General features: G+C 54.0%; 1 protein-coding gene across 1 annotated transcript in view; it reads right to left on the minus strand.

The window, feature by feature from the left end:
* Window positions 1-380: 380 nt before the first annotated feature.
* The window catches only part of IQGAP3 (IQ motif containing GTPase activating protein 3), a 40,297-nt gene continuing 14,468 nt past the window's right edge, over window positions 381-26,209 (minus strand). The window contains exons 13-38 of the mRNA XM_081112865.1: window positions 24,826-24,983; window positions 23,138-23,259; window positions 22,874-23,037; window positions 21,790-21,880; window positions 20,824-20,991; window positions 20,593-20,732; window positions 20,329-20,499; window positions 16,834-16,917; window positions 16,623-16,694; window positions 16,452-16,521; window positions 13,661-13,869; window positions 12,732-12,884; window positions 12,274-12,437; window positions 11,693-11,917; window positions 10,669-10,809; window positions 8,564-8,648; window positions 7,974-8,206; window positions 7,502-7,634; window positions 7,270-7,372; window positions 6,404-6,530; window positions 5,101-5,188; window positions 4,131-4,343; window positions 3,490-3,656; window positions 3,125-3,226; window positions 2,577-2,685; window positions 381-1,528 (exon numbers count right to left, since the gene is read on the minus strand). Coding sequence (XP_080968991.1) covers window positions 1,415-1,528; window positions 2,577-2,685; window positions 3,125-3,226; window positions 3,490-3,656; window positions 4,131-4,343; window positions 5,101-5,188; window positions 6,404-6,530; window positions 7,270-7,372; window positions 7,502-7,634; window positions 7,974-8,206; window positions 8,564-8,648; window positions 10,669-10,809; window positions 11,693-11,917; window positions 12,274-12,437; window positions 12,732-12,884; window positions 13,661-13,869; window positions 16,452-16,521; window positions 16,623-16,694; window positions 16,834-16,917; window positions 20,329-20,499; window positions 20,593-20,732; window positions 20,824-20,991; window positions 21,790-21,880; window positions 22,874-23,037; window positions 23,138-23,259; window positions 24,826-24,983 — 3,606 coding nt within the window. The 3' untranslated portion in view covers window positions 381-1,414. The remainder of the gene's footprint in view (window positions 1,529-2,576; window positions 2,686-3,124; window positions 3,227-3,489; window positions 3,657-4,130; window positions 4,344-5,100; window positions 5,189-6,403; window positions 6,531-7,269; window positions 7,373-7,501; window positions 7,635-7,973; window positions 8,207-8,563; window positions 8,649-10,668; window positions 10,810-11,692; window positions 11,918-12,273; window positions 12,438-12,731; window positions 12,885-13,660; window positions 13,870-16,451; window positions 16,522-16,622; window positions 16,695-16,833; window positions 16,918-20,328; window positions 20,500-20,592; window positions 20,733-20,823; window positions 20,992-21,789; window positions 21,881-22,873; window positions 23,038-23,137; window positions 23,260-24,825; window positions 24,984-26,209) is intronic.

Genomic DNA, 26,209 nt, shown 5'->3' on the forward strand with positions numbered 1-26,209 from the left:
CAATATCGAAGGAGCTGCCGCTCAGGTACCTTTGGTGTTGTCACACAAGGCTCTGGAAAAGGCCGTGCTGGAAATGTGTGCAAAACAGGTGGGGTGGAATTCGGACTGGTTTCTCCTCTTCCTGGCTTTAGTCTTCAGAGTGGCTGATAAAAACAGAATCGCAGAATCGAAACCTAAGAATTTCTTCCTCCTTCTCTCTGTCCCCTGGGGAGGTAAGAGTGGCAGAAACGCCACATCTCATTAAGCTTTTACAAGCTCAGATGGGCAGAGTGGTCCCACGTGGGAGGCAGGCAGGGGGGCTTGGGGAGGCTGTAGGAAAGATCTGTCCAAGACCATGGAGGCCTGCTCTGCAGCAAAGGAAATAAGGGGTAACAACTTATGTGAGGTAATAGCTGCTTTTATTAAAATGGTATCAGAAGGGCAACAGGGACAGGAAGTTGGTAGATGTGGGGACAAGAGAGAGTGTGGCAGAGACAAGACTGTAGATCTACCAAAATTGCCTTAGAAGAATCAACTCTAAGGGGAAGGCTGCTCTTTGTACCATATGAAGCTGAAATAATGAGGTCTGGAACATGAGTGGGAATCTTATTGCCCTTGACCTCAGGGAGACTTTAAATCCAAGGTATAAAAGATTGGCATAAATATTAGTTTGAATAAGGGAAATGAGCAATATTTTTCTGAGCTCAAAAAGATGAAAGAATTAAAACCACAATCCAAAGTGTAAGCCTGGGAAAGGGGATAAACACCCTAGTGATCCACACATAAAACAGACCATAAACAAAGGAATGGGGTTTGAGGCTAATGGAGGGTCATCTTGCCGATGCCACCAGGGAGGGTAACAGAGCCACAGCTCCACATGGGCATTACCGAGTGCTGTCCACTCCCTCCTGGGTGGGAGAGGGAGGCTGGAGGGTGGGAGGAGTCATAGCAGCAGACTGGCCTGGGCTTCTGCAAGGCGGGAACACCCACTGCTGATGAAGCAGTAGGGATAGGGAGCCCAGCCCTGGCCTTAGGGACTGCAGAGAAGGGAGAGGGAAACAAGGATGCAAGTGCAGTGCATGTAATATTGGGGTGACCACGGGAGGGCAGCAGCAGACACCGTGTAGTAGTCTTCCCCGGCCAAAGGGCAGGGTTCTATCTATCCCATCTAGGTTCACGCCCTACCATCTAGAAAACCATGGGGTTCTGGGACTTAAAAGTTGCATAGCCAGACTGTGGGGCAAGGCTGACTTGAGCCAATTAGAGACCCTGCTTGTGGCCAGGTAGGCAAATTCCTTCCAGCTAGGGAAGAGGTGAGGCTCCTTGAACCTTGTCCAGTCCTGAGCTCTGGGTGTCTGCAGGGAAGCCGGGTAGTGATTAGTGTTAAGAAAAGCATCCAGCGAAATAAGGGCTTGGGTAGCACCCACTGCCTCCGTCACTTCCGCAAGAACTTCTTGTTGAGGAGGAAGATGAGGAGGTTGACATTGACCTTGGCCTTGCTGAAGAGTTTCATGACAGCCACACCCTCGTACTGGAGCTGCAGGAGGTCCTAGGAGAAAGGGAAGGGGCAGGGCAGAGAGTTTAAGGGCTCTTCACTGTGGCCCTGCCAGTCCATAAAACACCTTGGAGCCTTACACAGTCATCCCGTGGCACTGGCCACTTCGAGGGGGCACTGCACCTCACTTCACAGATGAGGAAACCAAGGCCAGTGACATGACCAAATGTCAATTCCAGCCGAGTCGGGCTTGAAACCAGTTTTCTCATTCAAAAGGCAAAACAGCCCAGCCAGGGTGGCTGTATGGTTGGGCATCAACCTCTGAACCAGGAGGTCGCGGTTCAATTCCCGGTCAGGGCCCATGCCTAGGTTGCGGGCTTGATCCCCAGAAAGGGGTGTGCAGGAGGCAGCTGATCAGTGATTCTCTCTCATCATGGATGTTTCTATCTCTCGCTCCCTCTCCTTTCCTCTCTGAAATCAATAAAAATAAAAAATAAAAGCAAAGCCAAAACAGCAGAACAAAAAGATTTTGTTTTGTTTTGTTAATCCTCACCCAAGGTTATTTTTTCTATTGACTTCTAGAGGGGAAAGGGGGGGGGGGGAATAGGGAAACATCTATGTGAGAGAGACACATCCATTGGTTGCCTCCCGCACGCACTCCAACTGATGCCGGGGATCGAGCCTGCGACCCTGCAGTTGGCAGGCTGGCACTCTAACCACTGACCAAAACTGGCCGGCCAGGGCAGCAAAAAGATTTGGATTTAAAACCACTGCTTTCCTGAATGGCCTCTGACTTAGGCCGGCTTCTTAACCTCTTATCCTCAGAGCCTGTAAAACAGGCATAATGCTTCAGAGCTGTGGAGAGGATTAAACAAGATAATGTGTAAAGTCCCCGACTTGCCATAGGGGTTCAAATATTAATCCTACTTCTGCCGTTGCCAGCCCAGTCCTCCTGATGCAAAGACCCTCCCCTTTCCTTCAGGAACAGACGATGCTGACTGGGTGGGGAACAGAGCGGATGTCATCTGGGGTCGGCCGACGTCATCAGGCTCGCACCTAAAGCCTGGCGGGCGTCTTGAGGCTCATGAGAGTGTCCCCTCACCTGATAGTGAAGCTGAAATCGCTCCATGTCCACACCCAGGAACTTGGCATTCACTTCGAACTTTCCTGCCTCATCTCCGGGACTGATGTCAAAGATCACATTTCTGAAGCTGTCAGGAACAGGATTCAAAATGGGGACTGCTGCCTCTTTCCGGGGTCATAGTCCCCCTCTTCCACTCACGGCTCCTCATACCGGGCAGTGCCGTGCCACCCGGAGCCCAGCCCTGCCCTCTGTCATCCCAGGGCCCAGCTCTGTCTTGTCCCAATTTTACTTCTGATCACCATCCCACATCTATCTGCCCGGCCCCAATCAGATGTTCTCTCCTCTGGGAATCTTTCCCAGGGTCCTCTGCCGGGGGGTGTCTAGAACGGTGCCCGACTACGCCCACTGTCTTTAACTTTCTGTGTGGAGATGTCCGACCTCCCCACCATTCTAACAGCTCCTTCAAGGCAGGGACCATGCTTCTTCTCCCCTCCTACCTGGAGCCCAGCCCAGAGCTCCACCCCCAGATAATGGGACAGGACCTTCTGCCCTCCGAAGAAACATACTGAGAGGTGGGGAGATCTTCAATTTCCACCAGGACACCCTTCTCCAGGAGCTGGGCAGCAGTGTAATGAAGAGATAGCTGCTTCTTCCCTTTCCCAGAACTCCTGATTAAAAAAAGGCTCCAGAGAATTAATCCAATAAAGTCTTCAGCACTAAAGACAGTGTACTTTCTGTGGCTGGTAGGAAGGAAATTAGACCCTGAGGGGCACTTTTCACTGGTGGGAGACGGAGGAGGGCCCGCACCTGAGCCCAAGAACTTGCAAGGGAGACCGAAGACCCGAGTGAGGAAGGGGCCAGCCGGCAGAGCGTGGGGCAAAGGTTGCCACGGGCAGGGTGAGTGGTCACACAGGAAGAAGGCAGCACCTACTTGGACCCGGGACCCAGGTGGTCCAGGCAGGCCCGGATGTACTGGCTGTAGTAGTCGCCCTGCTCCTCATAGAAGCTGGTCTTAGCGCGCAGGCCTTGGAGAGTGGCCCGGAGCTTCACCAGCTCTGCCCTCCGCCGCTGCCGGTGCCTGCGCTGGTTACGGATGTCCTGGGGTTGGGGGACCAAGGGAGGGGGGGTTGGCCCTTCCTGGCAGGAGAGCCTCAAGGCCTGACCCAGGCCCAAGAACAACTCACTGTACCTTCAGGAAAAGCAGGAAGAGGAAGATTTCAAGGCTGCTTTTCCTGAGAGGGGGGCAATCTCAAGGACGCCATCCCAAACCTTCAAAGGCTGCCTTTGGGACCTTCCCCACTGAGGAGGAACTGTTTCAAGGCTTCCTGATCTCCAGTCAAAGAGAGCTGCAAGATACCTCCTTCCCGGACTAAGTTTAAGGCCTTTCTTTCAAACAGGACCCTTTGGAGGTCTCGTGGCCTGCCCCTGGCTGGGGACAATTGGGGTGGGCACTTCCCGGGGAGAGGCCTGCCCTGGAGGTGCCAAAACTATGCACACACGTGCATGCACACACACAAGCACACACGTACAAACACACACGCACACTCACTGATCCCAGGCTCAGGTCATTACCTTGGCCAGTTCGTCCACCAGCCCCTGGTAGCCATCGCTGGCACTGACCAACCCCAGGCTCTCCAGCCGGCGCAGGTTCCGCAGGGCGCGTTTCTGCTTCTCTGCCAGCGGCAGGAGCGAGTCAGCTTTCAGGGAGCGGTGGCGTCGAAGCGGCTCCGAGTTCTGTGCCTCACAGGCCTGGCGCCGGCACATCAGCCGCGTGTGAGCTGCTTCCTAGGGGGCAAGGATGCTGCCTTGACAGGTCTGTCCGGCCCTACCAGCCTGTCCCCAAGCCAGGGCAGGCCCCAGAGCCCAGCTTCTGGGGTGGCTTGTGAAGAACATCAGGCGGAACAGCATAGACACAGAAGGCCTCGTGGATTGCCAAGGGGAGCAGAGGCCCAAGGGAGACCCAATGGAAGCACAGCAGAAAGGATTCCAGACAGACACCGGCCTCTGGTATGCGCCAGGGTATCTGGGCATTTCCCTCCTGCCCTGTGTGCTGGGACGTGCCTCTACTGCCATCCCACCTTTCCTCTGGGAAGCCCCTGGCTGAGTCTTCACTCTGCGGGCCCAGTTTGCCCCTGGCTCCCCACCCACTTACCACTTCCTCCTGCCTCCAGGCCTTCAAGCGCCCACCCTCTCTGCCCAGCACCAGCCCTTCGGTGCTCGTTCAGGTCGCCTGCCCAGACTGCCTCTTGGCACCCCCCCAGCACCAGCCTGATGTCAGGGGCTGGTGTCCCGCGGAGCTCACCCCTGTTTCAGCGGGGAGTGAGGAGGAAGGTGGAGTCCCCGGGCTCTGCAGCCAGAGGCTCCGCACAGCTAGGCTGCTCTTCTCAGCCTGTGGGTCTCTGGGGTCAAGGGAAAGGCCTTGGCCCACCAGAGTTCTCATTATTGGTGAGCAGGGGTGTCTGCTCGTGGTAGATGGCCGGTGGGGTCCAGGGAAGGAAGCGGCAGTGCTGGTGGCGTGAGGTGGGGACGGACGATACAGTACCTGTGAGCTGGATACTGAGAGGGACAACATCTCCTTGAAGGAGTCCCCAGGGTGGAACTGCATGATGTCGGCCAGTAACTGCTTGGTGCTGCAGGAGGAGGGGGTGGTGGGGGAGAGGTGAGGGACAGGGCAAGGGTCTGGATGTGGGGCTGGCTAGAGAGCTGACAGCAAGTGGACCCCGCCTAGCATCATGGCTGCCAGGGACACTAGGGAGGGGGAGAGCGAGGGGGTGTGAGGAGAACGCAACCCCGGAGGGAGACGTGTGATGCAGGAAGCGCTACACAGTCCGAACATTCTGTGCTCGTCCACTTCCGCGTCCTCGCCTGCGGGGCCTCCCACAAAGTGTCTTTCTTTGAGTTTTTGGCTGACATGCGCACTGGCTCCTCTGTGAGACCTTTCCCAACCCAGGTGTCCTCCTCAGTGCTCAACGCACCAGACACCCACCTCCCTCTTGGTGGCTCTGGCTGTGTGTTCACCCCTAGCCTGACCCCGCTGCAAGGCCTTGGATGGCAGGACGGAGCTGAGCACCCAGCTCCCCGGTTTGCATGAATGAGGGTGAATGAATGAGGAGGGGCTGCCTTGTTGGCAGGGAGACCGAGGTGGTGACTTGCCTCCTCTTCTGCCCGAAGACCAGCCCAGCCCTTTGTGAGGCCTCTCTCACTTTTTAAAAAAAGTATGTTTTTATTGATTTTAGAGAGAGAGGGCTAGAGAGGGAGAAACATCAATTGGCTGCTTCCTGCACCCTCCCTACTGGGGATCAAACCTGAAAACTGGGCATGTGCCCTGACCAGGGATCGAACCGGTGACCTCTTGGTTCATGGGTCAATGCTTAACCCCTGAGCCACACTGGCAGGGCCTCCCTCACTTCTGCAGAACTGGGGGAGCCAAGCTCCAGGCCCATCTCCTGACCATCACTCGGTAACAACAGGGGTGAGAACACGAGCTCCACAACCAACTGGCCGTGGGACTCTGGGCCACTCACTCACCTTGAGTTTCTTCCCTCAACTGTAAAGCAGTCTGTTACCCAGGTTAATGGTAACATAAAGAAGCATTTGATCAACAGCACAACAATATACAAAGGTCCGTTGTTGCCAATGTCCTGACTCTTCCTTTGCCTTCAGCTGCCACACAGGTCAGAAGCGGGGCTGCCGGAGGAAGGCAGCTGAGAGGCAGCAAGGGGGGTGCGTAAGGCTCAGGGAGAGCCTTCTGCAGGACAGGGGAGCCCAGGAAGGAGGTGTAGGCCATCTAACTGGCCTGAGTGGGAAAGCTCAGGCAAGCAGCGGCTGTGGCCACGCCCACTCACCTCAGAAGAAGGCTCCGGGCGCTGGTATCATCAGCGTCTGTCTCTAGCCCTTCAAACTTGTTGGTAAGTGTCAGGGACACCTCTAGCTTGCTCAGATCCACGCTCCCATCGGCGGCTACATTTCCCCCTGAGGTGGGGGGAGAAAAGGGAGAGACAAGCATACACCTCCACATGCAGAGATAGGGTCACGGTAGACACTGCTCCACGCACCCCTCTTCCAGGAAGCTTCCCCACACTGACCCCGACACCACCGCGTGCCCTCGACCCTGAGCACCAACGGGAGGGCTGTTACCCACAGAGCTTACCCTTGTGTTCCTGGAGACCCACCTCCCCAACAGCGCCAGCCTGGGTGCCCTGAGGGCAGGGGGCTGTACCTCCCTGAGCCTGGGGCTCCTAGCTCTCTCCCGTCTGTCAGCACCTCCATTCTGTCTATCCCAATCCATACGCTTCCTCCCAATCCATAGCTCCTGAAATCCTGAGCAGAACACTGACTGGCTGCCTCCTGCAGGCTCCCCACCGGGGACTGAGCCCGAAACCTGGGCACGTGCCTTGACTGGGAATTGAATCGGCAACCTCTCGGTGCACGCGACGATGCCCACCCAACTGAGCTACACCGGACAGGGCTATCTCATGCGATTTAATTGGCCACTTATATGATGGGACTGTGTCTCTCTACTGTCTTCCCACTCTCTCCATAGTCTGTGTCCACGTGTCCACCTCCCAATCGGAGGGAGAGGGAGGATGAGCGGGTAACCAGCTTCCTGGCACACATCCCTGGTTGAACAAAAACTCCAGAGGGCAGGTGAGCCCTGCTCACCTGCCTGTCCCTCCCTCCCTGCAGGCCCCCAGCTGGCCCCCACACGCACCGATGAGGTCAGGGACAGTGGGCAGCTCCCCAAGGTCCTCCAGGAGCTCGTGGAGGGGGTCACGGTGATCAGGAGCGATCCAGTCCTGGTGCTCCAGCAACAGCTGCAGCATGGAGGCAGGAAGGAGATGCAGGGTCTGAGCCAGGCTTCCTCCCAGGGTCAGCCCGCCACCCACTGTGGGCTTCCAAAGCCCTGCCCACCTGCCCAGCACCCCCAGGCTGCAGCCCCTCACCCTGTGCGTGTTGACCAGCTCCCCCACGGTGATGTACACCATGGGTTTAGACACAGCCACCATGTCCGAGTACTCGTCCATCGCAAAGCGCTCTTCTGGCTCTGGCACCTGGCAGGCGCGGCAGATGAACCTCCTACTCCACAGGGAGAGCATGTGAGATGGGGCGGGTCAGCACCTCCTCATGCCTCTGGCCCTCTCCAGTGACTGGTCCAGCCAGCTCTGACTCTCCAGTCTCAGCTCCCACCCTTTGTCCTGCCTCCCTGTCTCCCAGTTCCCCCCAAACCACTTCCTTCAATAGTCCTCCTTCCCTCCACTGGGGAATCCTTCCGACAATCTCCCCTCCAGCCCACTAACTCTTCTCTTCACCGCATGCCTCTCTTCCTCGTGGATTCCAGAGCGGGGAAGTGGGACATGAGAGATCAGAAGAGGAGAAAAAGGGGACAGAGAGGAACAGGGTGCCAGGACCCTAGACCTGAACTTGAAGTGTGTCTCCTCCAGATAGTCGTTCAAGACCTGCAGGTGCCGGCTCTCCCCAGAGAAGGTCTTGCCAGCTGCGGCGTGCTGCAGGAGTTGGGCCACGGCCCCCAGGGTGTGGCGCTGGGGGGTGGCCAGGGCTCCGCCTGCTGCCATGGCCACAATGTCAAAGGCGTCGGGGGCCACGACCGCTGGGTTCAGGAATCGGTAGTACAGCAGGTTCCCTACCACCTGAGGGCACAGGAGACCATCTCAGCAGTGCTCTGGGCTCTGCCTTGGCTGCCCGGCTCACTGGGCTAGTAAGACACCATGACCTAGAGCAGGCCGGCAACTTGCTCAAGGTCACACAGCAAACTTGAGCAAGAGGTAGGACTAGAACCTAGGTCTCCCGACAAGTCTAGGGTTGTCAGTTCATGTCCCAATTTCCTTTCCATCTTCCACCTGGAGCCCTGCGGGTAAGCCAGGGTCCATTTTACTTCTTACATTTTTACAGGACAGGGTTTTTTGTCCTCTTGTCTCAGTCTAGGGGTTCACAGGCGCCATTGGGGCAAAGGACAGCCCGGGAGGCTGGGGAGGAGAGACACTTGCCTTATAGATTTCGTTTTCCGCGGCATCAGGGAACTTCTCTGCCAGAGTCGTCTTCAGGACCTTGGCCACATACCGCATCCCATAGCTGGGGACACAACAATTGGTGTACGATGTTCCTGCCCATTTCTGCCAGCGCTCAGAGCTCAGCAGGTCAGGAGCGCCTGCCTGCCTGCCTCTTCCTCCCCAGGCTCAGCCACACCGGAGTTAAGCATCAGCACTGACCCTCCACAGCCAGCTCCCTCATGCCCTCCTCCAGACATCTCTGGATCCTGTCCCTCCCTCATGCCCTTGGGTCAGTAACCCAAGACCAGGGCCTCGTCCACTAGGCTCTCAGTTTCCCACCTGGCCTGGGAGTCTCTTCTTTGGCCTCTGAAGTCTCCCCTGGGGACACTACAGTATCTACCCGCCCACAGAGGCACCTTTAGCCTGTACCTTGGGTGCCTGATCCTCACAGCCAGAGCCCTGACCCAGGACAGCCAGGGAGGCTCTGAGGTGGCCAACCCGGTCGGCTATCACAGAGCACCTGTGACGGGCCTGGCCTGGGTGAGACGGGCCTGGCCTGGGTGAGACGGGCCTGGCCTGGGTGAGACGGGCCAAGGACAACAATGAACTGGAGTAGGAGCTCCAGTCCTGACTCTACCACTAACCAGAGATTTCAGCTTAGGCTTTTTTCTTCCCCTTTGGAAGCTGTTCCCTGGTCTGGAATATGGGGATGATTCTTCTTTTTTTTTTTTAATTTACTGATTTAATTTTCTTTTTAAATTTTTTTTTTTATCCTTACCCGAGAATATGTTTATTGACTTGAGAGAGAGAGAGAAGAAGGGGGAGAAGAAAGGAGAGAGAGAGAGAGAGAGAGAGAGAGAGAGAGAGAGAGAGAGAGAGAGAAAGAAAGAAAGAAACATGGATTGGTTGCCTCCCATACGTGCCCCGACTGGGAATCAAACCTAAAACCTAGTTATGTGCCCTGATCAGGAATCAAACCTGACACCTTTTGGTGTATGGGACAAGGCTCCAACCAATGAAGCCACTCAGCCAGGACAATTTATTGATTTTAGAGAGAGAGGAAGGGAGGCAGGGAGGGAGTGTGGGAGAGAGGGAGGGAGGGAGGGAGGGAGGGAGAGAGAGAGAGAGAGAGAAACATTGATCTGTTGTTCCACTTATTTATGCATTCATTGGTTGATTTTTGTATGTTCCCTGACCGGGATCAAACCCACAACCTTGGCCTGTTGGGATGATGCTGTAACCAACTGAGCCACCCAGCCAGGGTGGGGAGGATTATTCTTGCCCTCTCTATTTCATAGGGTTTTTGTGAGGATCAAGTGAAATGATGTCTGTGAAAGTAATGGTGGAGTGCTATTCAACATGGCAGACTTTTTTTTTTTTTAATTATTATCCTTCTTATCATGGATGGACCACCCACAAATGTCTTTAAATTTGTTTAAAAGCTATTTCTGTCTCCTAGGGTACCAGAGACAGAAGTTTACAGCTCATTGGGCGCTTTCCTTTATTAGCTCTAGCACAATCCTTTCTGAGTCCTAACTGTAAACTCTTAATCCAGGTTTGGGGAGCAGTTTTAAACTCTGTGGGTTCCCCTCACCTGCATCCCCACTTTGCCTCTTGTAGCTGAGCACCAGGAAGACTGGCTGGCTGAATGATGACCTAGGTGAGGCTCACCTTGTCAACCTTTCCAATCATGTGCTTTTCAAAAAACCCTTACTCACAAATGTTAAGAAAGGAGAGAACTATAAAGTACTTACTGATTTGAGGTATTTCTTACTTTTGACTTTGTGGACTGGAGAGTCCTATCTCATCCCCGCTCCACCCCCCCCTCCCCATTTGCTCTCAGACAATAATCTGTCCCCATAGTCACTTGATGTTTCCTCTCTGGCTCCAGTGAAGTCCTGACAGGCCACATGCAGACCTGCATCTGTATTCCAGCTCAGTCTCTAGCAGGGTATCCGTGCACTCTCTCCATGCATCTCCTAGAAGCCCTAGGGCACCCCCAGCCACATTCCTTCCTGTCCTGCCCCACCCCTCCAGGACTGCTCCGCTCTTCCCATCACAGCCTGGCCTGGCCTGGGCGGGGCTGGGGCTGTTGCACTTACGGAATCTGGTCCACAGATGAGATGATGGCTACAAGGAATTTGTCAGTCACGGCGAGGAGGCTGCGGAGGGAGATGTCCAGTCGTCTCTGGACCTCAGGGTAGCTCAAGGCCTGCTCTGGGGTGACGTTGTAGGGGAGGTGGCTGTGGGCAGAGAGAGACAAGGTATTAGCCAGAGTCCCCCTCCCATGGCCTCCCCTCCTAAGGTCTTCCCCCTTAAACTCTTACATCTAACAACAGGATTTCATGCACACACATGCTAAGGGCAGCCCAGCATGCTTAAGGGGATCAGGCCAAAATAAGGAAAAGGACGCAGAAAGGACTGGATCCATGTGAGTGGAAAGTAAAGGAAGAGCTGGAATAGCCACGGGGAGGTGGAAACGTGCAGAAGAGAACGGAGAACCTGGAGTCTGGAAAGTCTCCCAAGCGTAACTGAGGACACCAGGGCTGCGGGCACTTAGGCTGTGGCAGTCAGAGCAAGAGGGAAAGCTGGGCCAGGGCCTTGCAGTCCCCCCACCCACACGCCTGTGTGCCACCGCGAGAAGCTACCAGCACTGCCTGCCCTCCCCAGTGGCTCCACTTCCCTAGTGCCTACGCATCTGAGTAATGCCTTCAATCTGTAAGGCCAACCTATTTCTCCCGCTATCTCATTTGCCTATTCATCATAAATCTGAATATTCATCTGTACCCCTATCAATAAGGAGTCCATCTCCCAACTCCTAACAAATCTGACATACCATTTACAAGCACTGACACAGCAATTAAACAAATTTGCATGCTCATCTGTGCTGCTCTTTCTATGTTAAGCGCACCAGGTCCAGTGTCATTTTTACATCAGTCCCATGTTAATTACCAGAGGAGGTCTGAAAGGCTACCCTATTTCAACCTATAGGGCTGGTGTCATATTTGCATAATCAGCATGCTCATTTACATGCCACCTTCAAAGTACACCCAAGCTTCCCCAGTGAGGCCCAAGACAGAGCTGATCAAAGAGAGCTCCCCCTCTGTCCTCTGCCCATCTGCTCACCTGCGCTGCCCTGTCTGGGCCTCGGTCTGGTTGACCCAGCTCTTGTAGATGTGAACAGGGTCTGTGTGGATGCTTAGCATCTTGTCCTCCAGCACGTCCTGGATCACCTTGCTCAGGATCTCCCTTAGGGCACTCTGTCCACGCCCATTACGGTAGAATCTCACCACCAGCCTCACCACAGTTGGGTTGCCTGTCACCATGTCCTGGGGTTGTTCTACCTTTGACCTATGGTAAAAAGTTCAAGAGGTCATTGAAGCTGGTCTCCTGCCTCTGTGTAGGGCAAACAGTTGCCTTTCCTTTTTGAGATTCTGGCCCTTTGAAGCTTGCTCTGGTGTCCCTCCTCCTAAAAATGACCTGTTAGCTCTAGCTCATCTTTTGTGCGAAGATGTCAGCCCATGTCCTCCCACTGTGCTGCCCTAGGAGATGTCTGGCAGGCACTCCACAGGAGGCAGAGAAAAGAGGTCTTCTGATTCCATTTCTAGCCTCAACCCTCAATGAATTGCTCCCTTGTGAAGGAACCAACAATGGCATCTCTTAACCTGTGCTCTTTTCATTCACTCCTTTGCATCTGAAAAACCTACTTGATTTCCTCCTGGAGCGCTGTCTTGAACAGCTGGAGCAGGAGATAGGCCTCGCGGCGGTTGGAGGCATAGTTGTACAGGCTGAAAATCACTGACTCCATGAACTTGGTGGTTTTATTCTGTGGCATCTGAAAGATCAGCTTGGCCAGGTAGATGGGCTGAGTCTGCAAGCAATGGGGAGATGGGAATGACGGCTCATGCGCCTTGAGGACTAGTGATCAGAGAAAGGACGGCTTTCCCGATGAGAACTTGGAATGGAGAAAGCTCCATCACATTTTCTCAGGGGCACGGGAAACATTTCAGACACATGGGGGGGGAACAGTCTCTCTCTCGGGGGGGTAAGGCGTTAGGACCACGGGAAAGGACATCTCCCATGGAGGCAAAAGCTCCTGAAGGCCTCAAGGTCCCAGACCCCCAGGAGATGGTGCAGACATCTCCTTCCAAAGTCCTCTGCTCACCTGGAGCAGGTAGAAGAGGTGCTGGTAAGCTTCTAGTTTCTGCCGTTTCTCTTTACTCAGCGACTTCAATCCCTTCTGCTTGTCCAGAACCATCATATCCGACAGCTGCTCCTTATTCTTCTTGGTCAGCTTCTTGCAGTGGAAGACCACCTCCTGCAGGGGGGGGCGGGGGGGGGCGGGGAGAGCGGATGATACAACCAGCCCAGAGCATATGGTCTAGCATCAGCGCCTGGAAGAGCCAGGGCTTTCTGCTGTTCAAGGCATTCAAGGCTGAGCCAAGGGAGATAAACAGTTCTAGGGTGAGGAAGGGCCCCTCCTTCTGCCCCAAAACTCCACCTGGCACCCCTGCTCTCACAGGGTGAGTCCCCAGAGAGGACTGGGTTGCCAGGCTGAGGCACCATGTCTACTGGTTGTGCTGTTAGTTCTTCTTCTTCTTCTTTTTTGAATTTATTTGAACCAAAACTGACAATAATTACCAGGAAGCAAGATCTAAAATGCTCCCCTGTTAGTTCTTACTGGACTGTTGTACAAATTTAAGTGGAGCTATCACTTCTACCCCATCCCTGCATAATTGTGTGGTAATTTACAGCTTAAGGAGCTATCTATGTCTACATTTGGCCTGGTCAAGTGGGCCCTCTTGTTATTTCCACTTTACTAATGAGGAAACAGGCTCAGAGGTTAAATCACCAGCCCACAGTGCCATCACGAAGAATCAGCAGAGCCAGGCATTCCAATTGTATGTCCAGTGCTCTTTCTACTATGTCACATGTGTCCAACAAATTACTGAGGCAGAGGACCCCCAGACCAAGGACCCGAGCAAGGGGATGAGATCCAGACATTTAAAGAGTGGATGAGCAACCACAGAATGTCACTATCACTGCCCCAGAAGCAGCCAGATTGGGGGAGAGGGTGCGCCGGCAGCCCCCCACCTGCAGGGTGATCCGGTTCTTCACCAGCAGGCCAATCTTGATGTCCATGAGGTTGAGGTCCTGCTCTAGCTGCTGGTTGGACCGGATCGTCCTGACCACTTCTTCCTGGAGCTTTAGCAGCTCTGCCTCAGCCGAGAAGTCCTGCTGGCTTTGATTCAAGAGGTGGATGAATCTGCGCACCACGCTGAGCGGGGGGTGGGGTGTGTGGACTGGCAGGAAGGAAAGAGGCATCAGGGTCAGAATGCGCTCACCAGAGGCTTCCCCGCCCACCCCCTACCCTAGTCATGCTACCCTCAGTCCCCCTTCTGGTTATGGCCAGCAGGCCCCCAGACCCCATCTGGTTCTGCTTGGAGCTGGAGGACAATGGGCAGCCTCCCAGTCAGTCCCGTCCCTGACCTCCTCACTAACCAGTACGATGAGGACGAGCTGTCCTTCCCATGCCGGTGGGCCCACCCCAACCTGGGCCTGTCCTAGTGACCTCCACACCAAAGTCAGAGCCCCAGCTCCCTCAGGTGATACCCCTGGGCCCACTATTCCGCTTTACTACCCACTTCTGCTGAGCTAACTTGCTCTCATCCTTCATCCCAAGTTCATTTTCACCCATCAGCCTCCTCTCAGCCTTACCTGCCCCTCACACAACCCTCCTCTGTCAGGAGAGTCTGCACAGGAAGGGGCAGGAGGAGAAGGGCTGTCCAGTGGGTTTTACATTCTAGGGAGGTCGGAGCTAGATGGTGCTGCTCCCGGAATCGCTTTTGGAATGGGTGCTTGAGCAGAGAGAAGCCTCTGAGCTAAGCTACAGGCTCTAACAACAAAACTAGTACAGACAGCGTTCACTATGGGCCAGAAACTGCTTTATATACTCAAAACGACCCTGTGAGGTCAGTATGCTAAAACCAATTGATGAGCTCACTGTGGCCCAGAGAGGGTAAACAACTTGCCCGAGTTTACACAACCAGGAATAAATAAAAGAGTCGGACTTGGAAGATGAATAAAACTAGGCCCTGTCCAGTAAGGGAACTAGACAAAGACCACAATTCACGACAGCGTGGTTAGTCTTCAGAGGTGTGAACACGGGGACCTTCGGAAAAACAAAAACCGGCCGCTCCGACCCACGTGAGGAGTGAAGAAAGGCTTCCCACAGGAGGGAAGGCTCGCAACCTGATGACTGTGAAAAGGAGGGGAGGGCAAGGGAACACGGCTGTTTTAGGAAGTGCCAGGAGTCCCTCCCGTCTGGGGCACAGCAGAGGGTGCAGGTGGTGAGGGACACAGCGAGGCGTCAGTGAGGCGAGAGGTACAGGCAGAGGCTGGAGCAGAGAGAGCCTTGGAAGCTGAAGTTAGGACACTAGACTTTATGCCCAGGTCCATGGGATCCCGGGCAGGATTTAAGTGGGAGAATGGCCAGATCACATGGACAGGTTTCATGGATTAATCTGGCTACTGCCTGGCGGGTGGGTCTTGGAGTGAAGGATGGGAACATCGAAGACAACCGATGGCATCTTAGATTCAGTGACATACAGTTCATTCACTCATTTAATCCTCAAAACAAGACTATTATTCCCATCTTATAAATGAAAAAACTGAGGCAATAAGAAGTCAAGCCACTTGCCTAGGACCACGTGTAGATGGCAGTGCCGAGCGAAGCTGGTGATAATGAAACTGGGATACAGAACTGGGAAAAGAAAGTTCTTCCAGGAAAACTATAAACTGAAGAGAAGCAAATGGAGATCAAGGACGGCCAGGGCAGTGTCACTAGCGCACGGCCAGAGAAAAATGGAAAGGGCCAGGCTGGGGAAGAGGAGGAGGAAAAGCAGCTGCACCGGGAAGCAGATGGGCTGCGTGTCCCTGCCAGAGGGGACCGGCAGTGCCCCCCGCAGGCAGGACAGGGTGGGATAAGGGAGCAGGAGGTGAAAGAGATGGCTCTTCAACAGCCTATTCAACTTGGAGCCCAGGCGTGTAACCTCAGCCCACAAAGGAAAGGGGCCAGTGGGGAACCTGGAGCTGGTTCACAACAAGGAGGAGGATCTCCAAGGCTGGGCTCCGGGACTTTGGACAGGAGCCGAGAGCAGCCTAGAAGGATTCTTTAAGGCTTTAGATGCACACCCACCACTGGGAACTGGGGCCGCGCCTTCATGCTCCCAGCCCTGCAGAAAGGACTCCATGAGCTGCACTGTTTCCCACGGAGGTGGGCGGGTAGAAGGGTCATAGGCAGGGAGAGGGCAAAGTGGGAGAAGGTAGGACTCTAGGGAGAGAAGAAAGGCCCTTTGCTTTTTGTGTGGCTTTGGTGGCAGCGACAGGAAGATCACCAGAGCCTGGTGTATAATGAACCTGAGCAGGGGAGCTGTCCCCGTGAGCAGGCTTTCTGTTACTGGGGTGGGCAGGATGGCTTTTGTCACCACACCCATTCGACATTCCTGCACAGACAACCTGTACCTCCCCTTACCTGCTGTGTAGCCCCAGGAGGAATATCTACACCTGCCTGAATCTGGGGGGATCCCTCTCTCTCCCATCGAACTGGGGGATCCCCAAAGGCAGGGGCATCTCCTCACTGTTCTGCCCATCCCAGGTCCTAAGGCTTGCTCAAGGTCTGGGACAGCAGCAGTCAATGAGAGGGAAGGGCTCAAGAGGCCCAGATGACTTCGCCAAGGCCCCACTTTGCGAGTTGTGGGGTGGGGTGACAGTCCCCCTTGCTGGTGAAAACCATCAGACTCGCACAGCAGGGACACCCAGACACAGAGGAGGGAAACCAGGCAGTTAATTTCCTCACAATGCAGAGAATGGCCAGGCAGCTTACCTAACATCCTGTAGTCATCCCGGGCCTTCCTAGCTCGGAAAAATGCCTGGATCTTCACAACAGCATTAACCTGCCGTGAACACAGACAGAAAAAGGATCACTGACTGCCCTTGCCCTGGTTTCATGGGCAAAGGCTGGGTACAGGGACAGGGCGAGGAGGACGACACTCACATTCTTCTGGAAGTAGCCCAGACGCCTCCGGTACTGCCTCCGAGCTGCCCACATCCGGGCCCAAGCCTGAATCTGGGGAAAGAGACACATGCCCTCAGACCCAGGGCAGTTCAGCCATCTCCAAAGATCACACATCGGTGAGAGGACCAAAGAAGGGTTCTCCGGGGATCTTTCAAGAGAGACAGGAGCCTGCCCGAATCACGCCAGCTACCTTGATGACGGCATCGACGTTTGCTTTGAAATACTGCAGCCGTTCCAAGTACATCTTCTTCTGTCTGTAACCCCGCCAGTGAGCCTGCACGTTAAGGCAGAAAAAGAATTAACCCGGGCTGGCCCTGTGGGCCTGAGAGGCTTATAGAAAAGCTTGTCCTGGGCTCTCCGGGGAAAGGGGGGAGCAGGCAAGTGGAGGGAGAGGGAGGAAACTGGCCCTGTTCCCCAAGAACTTTGAATTTCACAGGGGAGGCCAAATACTTGCACAAAGCCAACCGTGCCCTCTGCCACATTCCCTGGTACCAACTCGCATTATACAATCAAGAACACATACCCATGCTCACCAACACCTCCTCACAGCAACTTAACTGAGATACAAGCTTAAAAGAAATTAATAAAGCATACACCTACTCACCAACTTAAGCAAACCATGCACCACATCCTCCCCAAATACACTCACTCATCCACGCATTGAGTCCACCCACAGACATCACACTCCCCGTCAGCCCTCACATGCACAGCCTGGGAGGCGCACGGTGGCAAGGGTGCAAAGTGTGCACAGGCACAGAGCTGCGCGCCCTCCATCTCTACCAATGGGTACAGGTCACGAAGACTCTCAACTCACACTTCTCTTTACAACTATACCGTACAGCTCTAAGTAAGTCTTCCCTTGAGGTCCCCAGTAACTCACTGTCAGTCTAATGGCCTCTCCCCGACTGGTTGCTACAAAGGGTTCAAGTGACGTCCCTCCTCCATAAATCACACCCCCTTTGATCTCTAAGACACAAATCTCATGGCTCCCTTCTGTTTGGGTCTCCATCCTAGGGGCCTCTTCCCATTCACCCCAAGCTTGTGTGAGATTAATTTTCCTAAAGAACCACTTGGACTATGTCTCTCTCAGCCCCGAAGCCCCCAGAAGTTCTCCCCATCTGACCCCACACTCCCATCTGAATTTCCCATTGGTCCCTACCTTCTTTTTTTTTTTTTTTTTTTAAATATATATTTTATTGATTTTTTACAGAGAGGAAGGGAGAGGGATAGAGAGTTAGAAACATCGATCAACTGCCTCCTGCACACTCCCTACTGGGGATGTGCCCGCAACCAAGGTACATGCCCTTGACCGGAATCGAACCTGGGACCTTTCAGTCTGCAGGACAACGCTCTATCCACTGAGCCAAACCGGTTTCGGCGGTCCCTACCTTCTTAAGGATTCTAGCCACACCTGATATTTCACTTTCTTCTAATCATGCTTTATGATTTTCTGCCCGAATCTTTGCTTATGCCCACCCTCGCCCCCTCCCCCCAGCCTTATCTCTACCCTCTGAAATTCTTCCTCTTTTAGGGCTCATGTCAAATTTCTCTCAGGTGCTCCAGCCCTGGAGTACACTCTACCACTGATAATGTCATAGTCTGGTGGGTTATGAGCATCCCCTTTCAGCCAATGTCCTCCCAGCTCTTCTTAAAGCCAGCTCTCCTGGCCAAGCCTTCCCTAGCCTAAGGACTGCACTGCCCCTCTGTTGGGACAGGATGTGAGAGCCAGCTTGGCTGGAGTGACACCAGCTGCTGTTCCTCCTGGAGCCGAGAGGCCAGGAGGCCCCATTTTCATGTCTTTCCTCATCACTCCTTCCTCTCCACCTCCAGGTACTGCCTGGCACACCCTCTGGACAGCTGCTGAGTGAAAGGCACAGGTGGCTCCTCCTTAAGGAGGGGGCCTCGCAACCTGGATTGTTGGAATTTAGGACCCGGACTGAGGTCCTGGCCAAGGCCAGAGCTTTCCGGAGAGACTACAGTCTCACACCCAAGCAGGCTCATTTCTGAATCTCCCTTCTCCACAGCTGGAAGGCAGGTGGCCCAAGGCTCTGCCACCTCTTCCTCTCTGTCTCCCAGGACTTAGGCCAGACCCCGACAGCACCAGGACTGGTAGCAGATGACTCTGTCCTCCTCTCACTGTTGGGCGGCCCTTTGGCTCCTTGGAGAGCCGGTAAGAAATTCCAGTCCAGGCTCATAGGAGGAATCCCTATGATTCAGATCACTAAGTGTTGATGACTAAGGCTCTGTACTGAGTTCTGGGACTGATGCCCTGAAATATAGCAACTCATAATGGCTACCACCGATGGAGCGCCTACTGAACTGTGTGCTACATGTAATTTTCCTACCTAACCTCAGAGGAGGTGAGCACCATCATAATGAGTGAGGACACTGAATGCTGGAGAGGGCTGAGCTAGGGTGCTCGAGGTCACAGGACCCAGAAATAGTAGGATCAGGAGGCAAACTCCAGCCTCTGTCTCCAAAGCCTGAGCTCTCAATTACCACCCACATGCCCTACATCATAATCCATAATCGAGGGCCATTTGCCAGTTTCAGCCTGTGCATCTGGGATGCTCTGAGGATGTCTTTTTGTCTCTGCCATCACAACGTCTAACATGAGCTGTATTGCAGTGATCAATCAGCTGTCTCACACCATCTCCCACCCCTGCCCAGTGCCAAGTGGCAGCCTGTGCAGATACCAGGCATTCAGAGGCGTGCATTAGATAAAGTATCTTTACACTGCCAGCATCTCCATGAGGCCCTCCAGGTCTCATCCACCTGGGGACGTCTCTCTCTGTTCAACTCCCATCATTCCTGGCTTGTAAAGTGCCCCATCCTGAGGCGGGTTGCAAGAATAAGACTGGAAAGGCCTGGCTACAGGCAAAGGGCAGAAGTTCTTTCCCTAAGGGCGATTCCACCCCTTTCTGTTTAACCACTGCCCTCTCATCACTCCTCCTATTCTAGTAGGAAGTCCTCCTGCTGTCTGAACTCTGATGTCTTACTAAATCATATTCCACCTTCCCCGTGGGGCAGCTAACAAGCAGCTCTCATACCCTCTGGATGGGGATGGTGGTGACAGTGACTAGCACTGATGCCATGTTTATGCCTATCTGCCAGGCACTGTTTTAAAGCACTTTAGATATTATCTCACTGAATCCTCACAACAACCCTAGGAGGTGGGTGCTATAATTTCAGATTCTACTTTTCAGATGAAGAAACAGCGGGAGTAACCTGTCACAAGTGATAGAGCTGGGATGCAAACCCAGGTAGTCTAGGGCCCAGAATCCATGCTCTTAACCAGTATGTTCAGAGGCCAAAAGACCATCCCAAACCCACTCAGCAAAAAGGAAGTAGCAAGCAAAACAAAACAAAACAAAACAAAACAAAACAAAAACAAAAAAGGAAGTAGCAAGGGCCCGGCCGGTGTGGCTCAGTGGTTGAGCGTCGCCTTGTGAACCAGGAGGTAAGAGGTTCAATTCCCAGTCAGGGCACATGCCAGTAGGGGGTGTGCAGGAGGCAGCCAATCAATGATTCTCTCTGATCATTGATGTTTTTATCTCTCCCTCCCTCTCCCTTCCTCTCTGAGATCAATAAAGAGATATTAAAAAAGAGATAAAGGAAGGAAGAGGGAACCACAAGCCTCAGATAAGTTCTGGCCCTGAAGACAGAGAAAGCCAGAGCCCGGCACCTGGATCTTGATGACGGCTGGGAGCCAGGTCCTCAGAAAGTGCAAATGCTCAGCAAACTTCTGCCGAACCAGGAAGCCACGGAGGCGGGCCTGGAGCTGAACGACAAAGCCGACGTTGGCCTTCCAGAGCTGTTGGCGGTCATGGGCAGCAGTGACCTTGGTGACGGCTGACTGTGGAGGCAGGAGAGGGAGCCAGTGGGTGGGAGCCTCTCCCGCAGCGGGTCCCTCATCCATGGCCCCCTCCCTCGCAGGGGCCCTGCCAACCTGGATCTCCTCCCGAGTCAGGTGGGAGGTGTTGAGGCAGCAGCCACGGGGTCGCTCCCAGGTCCCCTGGAAGGTCTGTAGGTGGAAGTAGTAGGCGGTGCCATCCTTCATGTCATGTTGAACCCAGAAGGCTGTGTCCCCTAAGCAGAAGCCACGTAAGCAGAGAAGGGTCGGTGGAGGCAAGAGGCGGCCGAGGCAGGCTGAGGATGGGGGTCAGGCTAGAGCCAGTACCTGGGCGCCTCTTCTTGGCCATGGCACCTTCCAGGACTCGCTGGTAGCCGGCAGCACAGTCAGGAACCACCCCGCGGAGGGCCACATTGGGGTTCCTCAGCACCCGCTCTGTCTGGTCTGCTTTGCCCTCCTTGATGGCCTGATTGATGGCGGCCACACCAAGAGCCACTGGCAGGGGCAGCAGAAAGGAGCTGTCAATCCTTCCCCGAGGCCTCCCCACGGGCCCTGTCCTGTCCACCGGTCAGGGATTCGGAGGAAGACACAAAAACACCCGTGTGATGGAGACAGGGACTATCCCAGGATGGATGCAGACAAGGAAAGCAGCAGCTTGCAGCTGTGCTTGAAGAAAAGACCGCAGTCCGGAAGGCCTCCTGGAGAGGCAGCGTGGGGTGGGCTGGCACAGAAGGTCAAGGCCAGGATATGGGCACAGAACCCCAGGACAGTTTCTCAGGAAGAAAATAAAGTCCAAGAGGTGGAGGTGGTTGATGCAGCACCTGCCTTCCGGTCACTCACAGACAGATGGACAAGGGACTCCAGACACTGAGAACGAACATGTTTGTGTCTATTTGCACTGATCCTGCCTCCTTTTCCTCAAAACCAAGACTTCTCTACACTCAAGACTAAACGTTCTCCAGCCAGAGCCGAATGGTACAATAGCAAATAGGGCACATTTTTGGCCCCCACCTGATTTCACATGCTCACATCGTGGGGGAAAGTGCCCACATAGGAGGAGGCAGTGGGGAGACAATGCGCTCTCAACCCCTGAGGCTGCCCTGCCCAGTGACTGCTGGGAAATCCATCCTATGGTCCAAGCAGCAACCCTTCTGCTCCGATTCCAGCCCACTTCCCCAAAGAGTTTGGGAGGGAGATGGAGGTGACTGGGGAGGCCCTGCTTATCTGCGCTCCTGCCGAGCTCACAGCTGCTTCCCTCCCCTCCACCCTGCTGCCCCTGCCCAGCCCATTTACTCCTCTGAGCCGTGTTTGTGTCCTGGTTGGCTCTGGCCACTTCCTGGCGGATCTCTTCCAGCCACAGCACAGCTCCAGGATCTCTAGTCCCCTGGAAAATGGAGAGACAGAAGAGCCCAGGTGGTCTCTCTGGTTCCCAGGTTTAGCCGCCCAGGGGAACCCAACTGCAGGCTGACATCGGGAGCCACGGGGACAGGAGTCTCCTCTCCTCTCCTCCGGCCCTGCTTAGGGATGGCCTGTGCTCTCTGGGACTGCTGCCCTCAGGTTTCTTCCTACCTGTTTTCAGGCTTGCCCATCATCTCAGCTCAGCCACAGCATCCCCAGAACTCCCTTACAATTACCTCAGTATCCACCACCCTGTCAACAACTCACTTCCCTGCCTTTGTGCCTGAGCCATGTCCCGAGAGAGGCAACACTGGAGACTCCACCTGCCTGCCCTACTCCCCATTTCCCTACTTCATACCTTCATAGGCCCATCTGATCCCAACCTTTACCTTCTCCTTCCCAACCTTCTCTACCACACAAAGTAGTAGAAAGGTTACATGTGCCACACACATTCTTCAATTCATTTTATTTTTACCCCAATCCAGGAGGTACGTAGGACCAGGGCATGTAGTATTTTATAGATGAACTAGAGGCCCGATGCACAAAATTCATGCAAGGGGCTTGGCCCTCGCAGCCCCAGCTTCGTTCGGAAGGTCGTTCGGCTGTTCAGTCTAATTAGCATATTAGCTCTTTATTATATAGGAGGATAAGTGGAGCTCAGAGACATTAGAGATTTGCTAGAGGTCACATGGCCACTAATGTCAGAGAAGGACATGTCTAACCCAGTTCTCTGGCTCCCAGGCCTGTGCTCTTCCCATGCACAAAACCCCACTGCCCTGTGCTGGCAACCAGAGCTCTGCCCGTGCCCTGGCCAAGGGGCCATCTTCTCCCATGGCCAGCTCACACCCTTCCTACCCCTCTCCCCAGAAGGGACTGTCCATCAAGCTGGGGCTCTCCAATGATGCATACTGGCCACAGTCCTACCCGCAAGGGATATTCTTCCTGCTCTGATGACCAACCCAGACAGCCCAAACCTCACCTGGGCCTTCTGCCTTTTGGCTGCCACTAGGAGGAGATGGTACCGAGGGGCGACAGGGAGGCTGACATTTTCCAGGCCAGCTGAGGGAAGCAGCAAGGCGGATAAGGTCTTCTCAGGGCTGTCCTGGTTCAGAGCCTCATTGATGAGACTGACCGCGAGGACCTCTGGGAAAGAGATCTGGGTGGGCAGAGGGCCCAGACTGATGGCTAAGAGACGGGGCTCTCCACAGCGGGCCACCCTCCCCCAGCCCCAGACTCCACGTACGATCAGTCTCTTCCTGGACCTGTGCGTTGACCTGGCTCACAGTGGCCTGCAAGTCGTTCCAGCTCAAGAAGGCCCCATTCACTCCACGCTCCTGTCGCAGCTTTACCAGAGCATCAAAGTAACTGGCAGCAGGGTGAGCAACAAGGGCATCATCAGCCAGAATCAGGGGAAAATCCTGAACGACGTCCCTCACCTGGCGTCCAGGTTATCAGTCTCTTGGTTCTCGTCTCTCTTCACCGGCTGTTCTTTCTAAGCCTCCTCTGCTGGCCCCTCCGTGACCTCTAAACACTGGAGTATCCCCAGGCTCAGCCTCTTGCCCTCCTTTCTCCCTTGGTGATCTCCTCTCATCTCATGGCTTGAAACACCAGATTCTAATAACTCCCCAGAGCACACCTGAAGCCCATGCATAAATCCCAGCTGCCTCCTTGGCATGTCCATGTGAATGCCCGATAAGCACCTCAAATCCCACAGCTCGCACCTGACCTCCTGATCCCCCTGCTCAACTTGTGTATCCCACAGTCCTTCCCATCTCAGAAAATATTCGCTTCAACCTCACAGGCCAAAAATCTGGGAGTCATATGAATCCACCCTCTCTCACATCCCATACCCACTACATATGCAGTTCAACTTTATATATATATATATATATATATATATATAAATATAAATAAAATCTGGTTCCTTTTCACCACTTCCACTGCTACTGCCCTAGGCCAAGCCTCCGTCGCCTCTGCTTGGATCACTCCAACAGATGTCTAACAGGTCTCCCAGCTTCTCCCCTTCTAACCTATAGTCCATTCTCAGCACAGCAGCCAGAGGATCCAAATCACCTCCCTCCTCACTCAAAACCCTCCTCTGGCTTCCTTCCTCACTGAAGTAAAAGCCAGAGCTAGTTGTCTGGCCTCTGCTACTTTTTATTTGTTATTTATTTATTTTTAATATATTTTTATTGATTTCAGAGAGAAAGGGAGAGGGAGAAAGAGACAGAAACATCAATGATAAGAGATGATCACTGATCGCCTGCCTCCTGGGGATCGAGCTCACAACCAGGCATGTGCCCTGACTGGGAATCAAACTGTGACCTCCTGGTTCATAGGTTGATGCTCGACCACTGGACCACTTCTACTGAGCTGGCCTCTGCGACTCCCTCTCCCACCATTCTCCTGTGCTCACGCTCCTCTGCAGGTGGCTTCCTGGTGTGCTCTGGACAAACCACGTGCCCCTCTCGGGCCTGTGCCCCAATAGTCTCACTCATGCCCTGTAGGTCCCTCTCAAAATGACCCCCTTACCAAGGAGGCCTCCCAGAACCACACTCTGTGAAACAGACAAACCGCCCCTCCCACATCCCCACCTTTACCCCTAGTGTCCTGTTTTATTTCCACCACCGCTCTTCTCTTCCAATCGTCTGACGTGTTTGTTTTTCGTTTGTCTCCCCCGACTAACATGTAAATGTGAGGAGAGCAAAACTTCGTTTCCCAGCACGTAGAACAGTATGTGGCACACGAGCAGGCACTCACATCTTTGCGATGCAAGAGTGGCTAAGTGGAGGGAAGGGGAATGACGGTGCCCCACCGACTCCTAGGAAGAATAGGCCTTCATGCAGAAGGCCAGTCCCCAAGGAGAACTTGGCGTCTTGGCTGCACGCCCTCCATTCCCTCCCTCTCAGCATGGGGCTGACCCTTCCTCACCGCTGAGCATTCTCGCCTTCCACCTCAGCCAGGCCCGTGGCGGGGCTCGCCAGGCTGCTCCAGAAGCCGCTGGCATCCCTGGCCTCTAGGGCCTGGTTAATCAGGACCACAGCTGACAGCATCTCCACAGCCACGAAGAGCTCCTCCTGGCCGAGCTCCTACAAGAGGGGGAGGGCTGGTGAAGGTCGGGGGCCTACCTGCCATCCTGCCCCCAAGACTCTGCTCTCTCCCAGTCTCTCCCCACACCCCAGTCACTAACCATCATCCTTAATATTTGAGAATGCTATGTGCTCAATGTATAAGTATTTCACACATATTATCCTTTAATTTTCATAACAAGCCAGGAGGTAGGTATCACTAATATCCCCATTTCCCGGATGAGCCCATAATCAAGTAATGTAAGTTAACCCAGCCGCCTGATTCCAGAGCCCACACTCAACCGGTCAGCTCCACCAGCGCCTTTCGGGTCCCTTCTACACATGGAAAACTGCACTGAGACCCGGGCACACAGACAGGAAGCCACGGTGGGCACCTCCACCCTGCACCACGCCCCCCAAAGGCCCTGGCCCCACTTCCCTGCCCAGGCCTCCTCCTTTTTTAACATCTGCTATGCTCTTCCCTCTGTCTGGAGCACCCCTCCTGTCCTCTACAAACAGAATATTGTGAATAATAATAATAATAATAATAATAATAGCTAACACTTACATGCCAGGCTCACTCCTAAGCACAGATTAACTCATGAAATATATCATTGTCCCCATTTACTATAGGAATTGAGAAACAGAGAAGGTAAATAACTTGCCCAAGGTCATGAGGCTGGAAGTAGCAGAGCTAGATGGAAGTCAGGCAGCCTGGTTTGAAAGTCCGCAACCTTAGTCACTATGCTTTCCCTTAGTCCTTATTTAATGCTTGGGCTATAGTCTCCTGTGCTGAGACTGTGCCCTTCCTGAGAGTCAAGCCTGGAGTCGATGCTCTATAAAAGCCTGTGGGGGCCCTGACTGGTTTGGCTCAGTGGATAGAGCGTCGGCCTGCAGACTGAAGGGTCCCGGGTTCGATTCCGGTCAAGGGCATGTACTTTGGTTGCGGGCACATCCCCAGTAGGAAGTGTGCAGGAAGCAGCTGATCAATGCTTCTCTCTCATCAATGTTTCTAACTCTCTATCTCTCTCCCTTCCTCTCTGTAAAAAAAATCAATAAAATATATTTTAAAAAAATGATAATAAAATAAAAAATAAAATAAAAGCCGGCAGGGAGTATGATTCTCTTCCTCTCGTCCAGGAAGCCTTTCTAGACTTACTAGCTCTGCTCGCTCCATTTCCCTAGTCTGAAGTCCTATTCCACTTACATCATCTACTCTTCCCTCCCTGTGTCTCTGCCTAGACCCT

The sequence above is a fragment of the Myotis nattereri genome (genome assembly GCF_964212035.1).
Source record: "Myotis nattereri genome assembly, chromosome: 18".
Taxonomy (NCBI): Eukaryota; Metazoa; Chordata; class Mammalia; order Chiroptera; family Vespertilionidae; genus Myotis; species Myotis nattereri.